The sequence below is a fragment of the Meleagris gallopavo genome, chromosome 12 (assembly GCF_000146605.3).
Source record: "Meleagris gallopavo isolate NT-WF06-2002-E0010 breed Aviagen turkey brand Nicholas breeding stock chromosome 12, Turkey_5.1, whole genome shotgun sequence".
NCBI lineage: Eukaryota > Metazoa > Chordata > Aves > Galliformes > Phasianidae > Meleagris > Meleagris gallopavo.
Genome location: NC_015022.2, coordinates 3,671,191 through 3,682,517, shown reverse-complemented (window position 1 = coordinate 3,682,517; position 11,327 = coordinate 3,671,191). Strand labels below are relative to the sequence as shown.

The following is an 11,327-nucleotide window of genomic DNA, read 5'->3' as shown; positions in this document are numbered from 1 at the left end:
TTACTGAGGAAAGGCTGTTATGAATATATGCCCTTGAAATTTGGGCATGATAGCTGGTATTCTCAAACTGTGCATATGTGGTAACAGATTTGGGTTGTCAGACCCTTTGATGTTTGATAAAGAAAAGTGGGCTCGGTTCTTCATCTTTTCTCCCTCAAACAAAGAAGTCATTTCCTACAATTTCTGCTGCTTTTTGCACTTCCACCTGCTCTTGTAGTGGATGTCTGGGAACTAGTTGACCTAGAACACTAAAGCTTTGTTTTAATATGAACTGTCTCCAGAATAGTGTTCTCAAGGAGCTGAACCGGAGGCAGTAACAACGAGGTATCTCCAGGTTAAATGTTAAAGCCACCTAGACCGAAGTATTGCAAGATACATGAGTGGAAATCTGAATTAATGAGCTCAGGTCTACTCTGTGTCTACAGCTGCAGTGCACACTGAAAAGACTTCAGATTACACAGAATCTATCCCAAAGGTAGTCTCTGTATCATGGTCTCTGCCACAATATTTTTGGAATTGAAAAACTTGAAAAATCGATAAGGTAATGAAATGGAAGAGTATAGATTGCAAAGTGCTTGTGTGAGGTCTTTTTTTTTTTTTTTAAATTAAATCAACCTCATATATGAAAGGGAATTCTAAAGAACTTGGAAATAGACAGAAGGGTCTCATATCATATTACTAATCTAATTAATACATAATTTGGGGATTGAAACATTAGGAAAAGATTTATAGTGAAAGAAGAAAGCTTACTAACTCAAACAGCACAGCATAGTCATAGATCAAACAATGCAATAGGGCACTTCATATTACTTTTAGGAATGCTAGATATGCTTCTCCTATCTCTTATACATTCATTACAAAATTCATTCTACTATAACCCAGACATAAATTAAACTATTTCCTAAAGTTTGTTTGGAGAAACTAAACTTTAAAGGCAAATATTAGCTCAGCTAGCATGTCTTTCTGGAAATAAAGGTACAGTTTGGTTAGCAAGAGCAGTATTTCAAATGGATCAATTTCCATTCAAAAGAGGATGAAACAAATTTAGAAATCCAGTTCAGTAACACTGTTAGATAAGAGCTCTCATGCTTAGCACTCTATATGAGTTTAACCACTTTCCTGAAATGGAGTTCCAGTTTGACATCAAACTTCATGAAAACTCAAATATTTTCAGAGGAGATCTACAAAAATACTGTACAGGTAGGGAAAAATATATTTTAGTTGTTGTACATTAAGAAGCGCTTTCTGTAGCCCTGCCAGATCATCAACCATCATTGTCACACAGGTAGCTTTGTAAAACTCCAATGCAAACAATTGTCTGTGAAGTGCTTAACATTCCATTTGCTATTGAGCAGCTGACCACATAAGGAAAAATGCAGTTATACATGGCATGGAACAATATCATCTGCAGTTTTACTGCTAATGTTAACACATTTGCTAAAGCTACATGGTAAAATAAACCACAACATTAGTGGAAGTGCTTTCTCCAACACAGGCCAGCACTTAGTCATGGTGCCAGAGCAACACAGGGATGCTTGAATGCTGTCCATGTTGTACTGACTAAAAGGATAAAGAGGAAAAATAACATATTTATTACTGTTATTACCTTCTTTTTTTCTCTTTCACCAACAATGCTGTATATGAGCAAAACCCTGATTATATTGTTCCAGAAACACAGTCCTCTGCTAAGAGTTTATCAAAAGCTATTAAGGTGATTTTACTGTATTTGATATTCACTTAATAAAATTTTAAATTGAAACCATAATTTTCTCTTCTGAGGTTTAAAATAAAACTAAGGAGAAGGATTAAGAAACATCAGCAAATATATGAAAACTGAATACATTAAAACTCATGCCAACTTCCTCCCCAAACATTGTCCCTACAGTGAATATAGCAGCTTTTCACTCTGCATAGTATCATTTATTTTGTTTTCGTGTGCTTTTGAACTTCAAGTTTGCACTAAGACTATCATTTACAACACAGCTGTTCTGGCTGTTTAAGAAATGACAGGCAGGTGAAATTCACAGAACTGAACTCACCATTGTGGAGGCGTGACAGAAGTCTATATCAACCTCAGTAGAATTTCACTGAGTTTAATTTTATTTAAATACATTTCATGATTTAATATACAATGAAATGAAGCACTGCAGAAATGTGGTTATAACCACGTGAAGCACTACAGAATCATGGTTACAATCACAGCTGCCTGATATGTAGATTTTGTCATTTAAAATGAATTAAATTTAACTTTATTCCTACTATTTATGTGTGAAATGTTTAATTTATTCAAACTAGAACTAATTTTACAATGAGTATTTTCACTATTCAAGCTGTTTATATTGAGAATTCAGCTTTTTTTCTTTCTTTTTTTTTTTTTTTTTGTTTTGCTGACAATCAGTTGTTTTTATCTCTATATTTCACTGGCTGTTCCTTATGCAGTGGCTCCATGTTGAAAACTCTGAGTGTCAAGAAAGGATTGTCCAAATGTAAGTAAACAAAATAGCTATTTCAGTGGATCTTTTGCTTAGATTTCAGGAGAAGAACCCACAGCCCAGTCTTTGAACTTAAATGACTTTGGAATGCTCCTTCTACTCAGTTCAGCCAACAGCATAAAAGCTGATGCATTCAAAATGAACGCTAGCCAGTTTGTCTTCACTCCCACTGTGTTACCCAAAGGTTCAGAGCATCTGAACACAGAAATTAATTTAATAATGCAAATAAATTATTTGACATTAAATTTTAAAGGAACGTACAGCTTTTTACCTGCCACTACATTGCTTGTAAATCTGTCCTACACCTCTCAGTGCATGTACAATATTCTACATGAAAATGGGGGATTCAACTTTGTTTGGAAAAGAGGACTCTACGGAGTGATGGGACAGAAGCAACAGCATTTTTCTGTTCCAGTGACATGTAACTAAGAAAGTTTGTATTTATGTATGTATTTTTGTCAGGGATTTGAAATTCTATGTGGTATTTATTTTTCAGGAGGCCTTCTCAGTTATCCGTTCACTATCACCTGCTGAGGCACAAATCCTGGGAAAATCTTAGCTCCTCTAAAGAAAAACAAGTTGTGACCATAATACAGCTGAAACCCTCAAATCACTGCCAAATGGCCCTAGCCTGCAAGTTCAATATTCAATCCAAGGTTATTTTTGCCATGGCAAGGTGCTTTCTTTGAAAGACAAGCATTTAGCTGTGCCTGTCCCATCATAGCTTTGCTCACAAATCCCCATTATTGAAGCCTTGATTTAGTTTAAGCTAACTGGCAAATTACTACTTAAGTGTGATTGTTGCAGTGATACGTAGGCAAAGCTTTTGAGCGTGTTCAATATATGTAACTTTCAAAAGATTCAGTACAACTTTAGTTCAAAACACTTGTTCTTTTCCTGGTGGCTACCCTCACATCAGAGACAATCACTAATGTTGTACTTGGATCCCAAATCCAAGGACTGCTCTAGAGTGCTGTGGGGCATCCTGCAACTGGAGATGACTTCAGTTGCAACTGTGGGTGCTTAGCATGCTTAAAAATTAGGCCATGTATTTTTAAAAGCTATCAAATATTGTGCTGTTAACATAACATCTCTTTTTCATGTGGTAGAAGAAAAAATATCACAAGAATTTCTGCTGGCTCTGCAAATAATAACAATTGCTGTCAGCATTTGTTTATGAAAACCAGCAAAAACCAACAAAATAACATTCTCCCTCTACCCAACACTGAATTACACATGTATTATTATAATTAGTGAAGAAGCTTGTGCCTCACATAAGCTAAAATTATTTTCCAAAGCAGTTTAATGCATTAACAAGTCACATGCATTCATTTAACACAGGAGCACGTAGGTGGATTTTTACTTCATTTTACTACACTGCTACTGGATTTCTATCACAGAGCAGGAAAAAGCAGAGGAGCCAAGGGCTGAATCGATAATACAGCATGAATTAACATTTCTTTTATCCAGCAATATAGAATGAGCAAATGCCAAAACATGTTATTCTAGTTTAAGGCTACACTGGGGATATATAATTTGTGAATACTAACATTGACACTTTTAACATTTTAGAACTTGTTTGTACTTGTTACATAGCATTAATTTGCTTGGTGGTGCCACACTGTAGTCAATGAATATTTTAGATTACATCTTACTCTGCACTGAATGAAAAATTAAGAAAAATATGTAAGATGATAATAAAGGCCAGATCTGCTTTGCTGTTGTCAACTGCAAGGCAATTTTGAGTGAATTTATCTGCATTCACCTTTGATACACACACTCAAACATACAATGTGGCAAGTCTCACAAAAGCAATGGAACACAAAAGTGTTTTCTAAATGATTTCTTTGCTGCCTACTATGTACAGAACATACTCCTTGAAGTGAAGAGGAACGGGATACAAGTGATGGCACACCTATGCCAATAAAATGTTCATTAAAAGAACAGAAGCATTTGGCTCATTTAGGCTATAGGGTTTCTGTGGTTCCAAGTATATGACTGGATTTCTCACCAACACCACTGTGGACAGTAATAGCAAATGCAGACCAGTAATGAAGAATGGGATGAAAGGGAAGAGATTTGCTGGTGCTCCTGCTCTAACTGCAGGGCTCTGCATCTGGGTGACAAGACTGTTTCTTTCTCCAAATCTGCCATGTCAAGAGCATGTCCTTCTTTTGAAAAGTCATTTCTTCTTAACAGCGGCTTGGTGCCTCCCTTAAATTTAAGTGAAATAGGATATTTTCTTTAGACAGAAAAGCTAACATACAAAGTAGTGGTCTTAGTTCCAGTGATTAAGTAAAAAATGTTTAGGAAAATACTTAGCTCAATATTATTTCCAGTTTGCAATGAATAAAATTAAAGTTGAAGGTAGAGGGTAGAAGGGTTCATTGTTTTATTTCAACTTCTGTAGTTTTGTTTGAAATAGGATGAGGAAATAGCATGCTTTAGAAAAAAAGCAGTTGCATCCCAGAAGAGAATGATGAACATGTGTCAAAACAGTCTGGTAGTAAAGTCTAAGGGACTGATTTTGGACTAAGGTTGAGGTGCAGAATACTTTTTTTTTAATTGTAACTTCTCACATGAGTGTATTTCAGACAGGAAAGGGTGTAAGATTTCTAGTTTCAGTGAAATTAATTATTACTTTGGAAAGAGTGTATATATAATAGCAGTGCTTCAGTGGTAGTCTCAGTTAGGAATTGTCTCATGCAATAGGAGGAATTTCCATCATCAGTGAAAGATACTTCTTTGCTCTGATGTTGCCATGTTCCTGATCATGCTTTTTTATTTGTTTTCAATGAGGCAGACTGTTGTATTGTTAAACTAACTTCATGAGGGTTTGTTTTTCTTTTTGTTTGGTATGTACGGGCTTTTTCTGTTCGGTTGATAGGTTGGTTTGGCTTGTTGTTTTCTTCCTGCTCCAAAAAAACCCCAAACATTTTACAACAAAAAAATCATACACCTGTCACAACCTGGTAATATTATAGTGGCTACTTTGAAGAGTGGTGTGGAAAAGTATTTGCCAAACCTTTTGATCCGTAGTAATCAGAACAGAAGTGCCCAAAACCCAGAGATTAAAGGATTAAGCCTCAAGAAAGACTTGTGGTATTCCAAGAAAATGTGACTGATGCTCACCACTTATTTTTTACAGTGCTGATGAGATTTAGTGTTTAAGGTCCTTTCCTGTTCAGACATAAAAGCTGCTGTAATCAGAGTATTACTAGGAAAAACTACTCTGGCTGGGGATTCAATATGTTTAAATTGTTGAGCCAAGGTTATTGTTTGGATTAGGTTAGAAAGGACATAGAAATAAGTAAGCTTCAATACTGCAGCAAAACAGAGAAGAACAAAGAAAAATGTTTGTGCTTGTACATGGCATTCTGTAAACCCCAAGTATGCTAGTGATAGCTATATAAAAATAATTCAGAATAGCCTAGCAGCTAGATATTGTATATGTATGTCTACACAGCCACTAGAAGCAGAATAAACATTTCCACCAAACTGAAACCAATACGAAAGCAGAACTGGAGGCAGTGGAGATGGAAAGGACTTAGTAGGACAGCTTGACCATCCCCCAGGCCTGTTGTCTCTTGAAACCCGTGTTCTTGGTTCATGCATACCTCCTCTGTGTGTTCTGCTACACAACACTTAATGCATAAACAACTAACATCCATTAGTGTCATCCTGCCACAAAACATGCAATAACAGGCTAAACTGAAAGTAAACCATTCTAGGACATCTGTTGGTAAGGTCCAAAGATTTTTTGCAGACTTCATATATCCAAAAGCTAGCAGCTTTTTCATAGGAAATACACAGCTATTGATAATACTTGGTCTTCTTTACAATTTAGAGAGGCATTGGAAAACCATGAGAAAATATCAGCATAAACTATGTTCAGATATGCAATTATGCCATTTCAAACATTGCTGGATTATTATGACTGATTAGGGAAAAAAACAACACAGCAGCTGTCTGAGGAATTCCCCCCGTGTCTGGATTATTGATTTAATAGCTACACATTGTCTAGATCTTACCACTCCACTCGTGTCTGAAAATGAGTTTGCACTATTATTTTCTCTGTAATTGGACAAGAGTTATGTATTTTATTAAAATCAGTCTGATCTGGGGGAGAGTTCAGGATTGGTTGTTATTTCCACCAAAGAACTTGACACAATAGAAATACAAAATACCAACTGTATCTTTGAAAGTAAAAATTAAGGTATTCAGAGCTAAAAAATAAAAATAAAAATTGACTTTTCAGAAAAGAAAGTATGGAATTTCACTTAAAATTCACTCAAAAATTATCCTTTTCCTTCTTACCCCTCTAGAAAATTGGAGGTGGAAAAAAGAAGCAGAAATGTAAAACAGGAAAACTACTGAAGTGTGAAAGGGGATGTAAGTGTTACAGTGGCTTAGGTTACAGCGATACACTTAAGCTGTGGTACACTTAGGAAGGCTAGATAGATTGATGGTAAACAAAAATTGCCTGCTAACTTTATACCCCTGCCTATCCGCGTGTGCTGCAGTCAGCCTGTCTCTGCTTTACTTCCTTATTACTTGGTTCAGCCTGCTCAGGCTGTGGTTTTTGTTCTGTACAAGGCTCCCTGTGCATGCCCTGCTTGTGAAGCATGCAGATAAGAGGCATGGTGTGAACGGCAGCTTATGTCACGTGCACAACAAGATATGGCAGTCTTGTGGGGTACAGTGCTGCAAGAGGCAGCCCCAGGAACACAGACCTTCTTCGAGAGAGGATTGGATCGCTTTGGATTCACTTGCCTAAAAACGTGGGTGTTGACTGAGAAAAGTAACAGTATTCAGAACTGAGAATGTAATCATAGTACAGTAAACAGTCTATTCATGAGTGCTTAACCCAGGGCAGGGTAATCCAAGCAGTACAGACTGTCCTGGTCAAAGAAACTTGCATACGCATGAGAATGATACAGTTTGTGTTTTACTGCCTCAGTAAAGCATCCCTCTTTCCTAGCATGGAGGGTGCAGCAGACAGCAGTGAGTCCTGTAAAAGCCATTTCCTTCTAGAGTTGGAGTCAACAGAGATGGTATTTTACTACAGGCCTCTCATATATGAATTGAATTTAGTTCTACCACATTAGCAAGGACAATACATAAAACCCTTAATGTGATTATTGGTCTAAAAATATTAAGACTTGTGCACATACATGATGTTACTTATGCTATTTATTTGTTTAGCATGGGCCTAAAAAAACAACAAACCAAACCAACTTGAGTAGTTCAATCAGTTGCTGGCTCTCTAACCTGGTACATTTACAATGATTTTTGTGGAAGAATACATTGCCCTAAAATACTATTGTGAAAGCATTTTAGGACAATGTAATAGTCTCTCTGTTTCAGACAAGTAATGAGCACATACATGGAAATCATGCGTCTTCCTACAGTGTTAGCTGTTGATGGTATACAGCTCTCTGCAAAATATTACAACTTTCATGAGAAGTGTGGAAAAGTCTACATAATGAATGAAGACACTAAGCCAGTAAGAATATGCTATGAACAAAAAATGTATCTAAAATAGTGAAGAGAAAAGCTCAATATATATATCCCAGGCTTTCATATTTTTATTGGAGGAGGGAAGGAAGATTACAAAATTAGTGCCTGCAGAAGAGGGCCATAGGTAGCAATTAAATAATGCCTGTTCTTTGTTCTAATAAAAAATAAACACTGTATATTGATCCTCAGCTGTCTTCTGCAATAAACTATTCTAACAGCAGCTATTCACAGCCTTCTGTCCTAAACCACTCCTACCAGTATGCTTACTCAGCTCTTTTGTTCTATGATCTACCTACTCCTTTGCTGAAAGATCAACAATGCAGCGACCACCTAACTTGTAATGCATGCTTTTTTGTTAGAGCCATGTAATTCTGAGACCTACTGAAACCTTCTAAAATAAAGAAAAATATGAAACACTTAAAAACCACAGAAGAATGAAGACATGCTACCTTTAATCATGGAGAGATACTAGCAATATGTTCCAGCAATAGCTCAAAATAATGGCAGGTAGTGATCCATTTGAAATCTTCATTTTGTTTCAAAATGACAAAAACATTTTGATATCACAATCACAATGCTTAAGTTAACTTTTTGAAAATAAATGAATGGAAACTGGAAATCTATGAGTAAAAAATGCAAGATAAATCTCTAGGCTAGGTTTTCAAGTGCTTTTTTGCAGATAAACATGATAAATTTTTCAAGCTCGGTATGTATCTTGCTATTGGCTGTTCTCTTTGATATAAGCCTATTCTCTACCCAGTTACCAGCTAAGTATTACAGAATTAACCACAACTGTTAAGGTCACATGAAATCAACATAAAAGTGATAAAACACGAAGGGATCAAGAATATAACACAATCTCTTATTTCTGTTTCCTAAGTCTCTGGAGAAATACTTTAAAGGTTCACTTAATAAATACTTACCTAAACATACTAATCTTTTCATATTATTTCAAACAAAGGTAGTTGAATTTTAAATCCAGTACTGATTGGATTTAAATATTTCAATAAATCATATTAAATAAATCATGTTGTGAATCATAGAAAAATGCAAATCTGCAATCCTAGTATACATTTATGTTATCATTCCCATAGGCTTTACACACAGAGAGCTTTGTGTTGCAGTGTTAACATATTTAATCATTTTTGATATAACAAATTACCCCTATTTTGTTTATTAACAGTTAGCTAAAAGCTGGCTAGAAAACTACTGACTCCAATCTCTTTAATTCCAACCAGTGATTTTGTTGCCCGAGTATCTAGCTACTGGAGATCCTCTAGCTGATATTCTTGGCATTTTTAGCCTGCCATGATTGTACAGCTTTATCCAATAAGAGCTTCAAAACCAGCACATATATTTCTAAAATATTCCAGTCTGGAAAAAAAGAAAAAAATACTCTACTTCGGGGGGAAAAAAAAAAGAAAGTATTAATTGCTTTTGGAAAGAGCGTGTCTTTCTTTGTAGCTTTCATCCTGCCACCCACCCTTGTTGTCATTCTCTAGCTCCTCTGTTTCTCTTAAATTCTTCCAATATCTCACTATAGAGGTTTAATCTTAATTTATAGAGATTATGATGCTTTAATCTCTCTTGGAATCAACAACTTATTACTTAACAAAATCTATCCTTCCCTCTGTGGAGGTCTGGTTTTTACAGTTGCTATCTCTCTTCCTTGTTTCTCCCAATCAAAAGCTTAACTCTGTGAGTTAAGCATGTCATTTTTTAAAAGGCCACCACTAACCTATTGCTATTCTTATCAGTCAAAAAAATAACTGTAATGGATTGACTTCTTAGCTGATTATTTTTTCCTGAAGCTCTGTAACTTTTTTTCGAAGGCTCGACTTATTCTCCCGTATCAATACCAATGTTACCCTCAAGGACTTTCATTTTCTATATTGTTAACTGCTTTTTCTTTTTTTTTTTTTTTGCCTTCTGCTATTTGTCCTGTGTTTCATTTCATTCCTATTTATCCCATTACACTTCATGTCTCAGAACTCTAAGTTAATCTCCTCCACGCACTTCTGTTTTTTCAATTAATACTTCCACAGAAAGCCTTCAACTATGCACAGAGCCTCTATGTTCAGTCAAGCAAGCCTTTATGAATTCCCCCTTGCAAATTTCTTCATTGAAATCACATAGAGTCTACATAATTCAATGTATTATGATCGCTATATAGATATCCAGATATACATATAATAGAAGAATCACCAAGGTTGGAAAAGACCTACAAGATCATCCCATCCAACCATTCACCTATCACCAGTAGTTCTCACTAAACAGTGTCCTTCAACACAATCTCTAAACACTACTTAAACACCTCCAGGGTTGGTGACTCCACCACCTGCCTGGGCAGCCCATTCCAGCGCCTGACCACTCTTTCAGAGAAGCAGTACTTCCTACCATCCAACCTGAATCTCCCCTGGTGCAAAAAGACAGATAGAAATGCTGATGAACTGACCCTGTTAAGGCCATCTGGATCCACACCTCTGACCCTGGAACTCAGTGTTGCTCACTATGTTGCTTTTCTGATTCTTTCTCAGAGCTGCAGCGTACAGTGCAGGACTCAGGGGCTGCCAATGAGGGAATCAACCATTGTACAGAGGGCATCATCATCTAGAAACACATGAAAGGAAATATCACTGAATGAGCAGATGAGGGGGAGAGCCACATGTAAAAAAGGGAATGAAGGGTGACAGGGAGAAATGCAACAAAACCAAACAGTGTGGAGGTGAAAAACAAGAGAACAAGGCTAAAGAGACCATAAAACAGAAAACACACAGATGAGAGAGCAAAAGAACAATCCGTGGGGTAGGACTGAAACAACTGCCATCACGGAACGATGACAGAACCGCAGGCAAAGCCAAAAGGCTCGAAGGAAAAAGAAGTAATAAAGATTTAGTACAATGTCGCGTATAATGGCACCTCAGACCGCGTCCCTTCTCTCTCGCCCCAATGGCCGGCAGCCCAGTGACACACTGGGGCCTCTGGGCAGGGCTCCGTCCTCCCGCGCCCTCGGGCTGCGGGCTTTGACAGAGGGCTTCCACACGGTGCGCGCGAGGGGACGTGTGACCAATCGCTTCACTTTCTCCACTTGGCATCAAGATCCGAAATGTGGCCGCCGCTCGAAACCCAGCGGCGCCAGGAGAGGCTTGCCAAGGGCTACGAACCGCGGGGGAGAGAAAAGAAAGCCGTGTCTCGGCCCACAGCGGCGGAGAGGACGGGGGATGAGCGGGGACGGCTGGTTTCCGTGGAGAAGGCGACGCCACTCGGCAGCCTGCGCGCGAATAAAATGGCGGCGGGCGGCAGCGGCCTGTCGCG

General features: G+C 37.5%; 1 protein-coding gene across 1 annotated transcript in view; it reads right to left on the bottom strand.

Annotated features, from left to right (window-relative positions):
- MNS1 (meiosis specific nuclear structural 1) overlaps window positions 1-11,327 on the bottom strand; it is a 17,947-nt gene that overhangs the window by 6,224 nt on the left and 396 nt on the right. Inside the window, exon 2 of the mRNA XM_019619271.2 lies at window positions 10,932-11,319. Within this exon, the coding sequence (XP_019474816.2) occupies window positions 10,932-11,319 (388 nt within the window). The remainder of the gene's footprint in view (window positions 1-10,931; window positions 11,320-11,327) is intronic.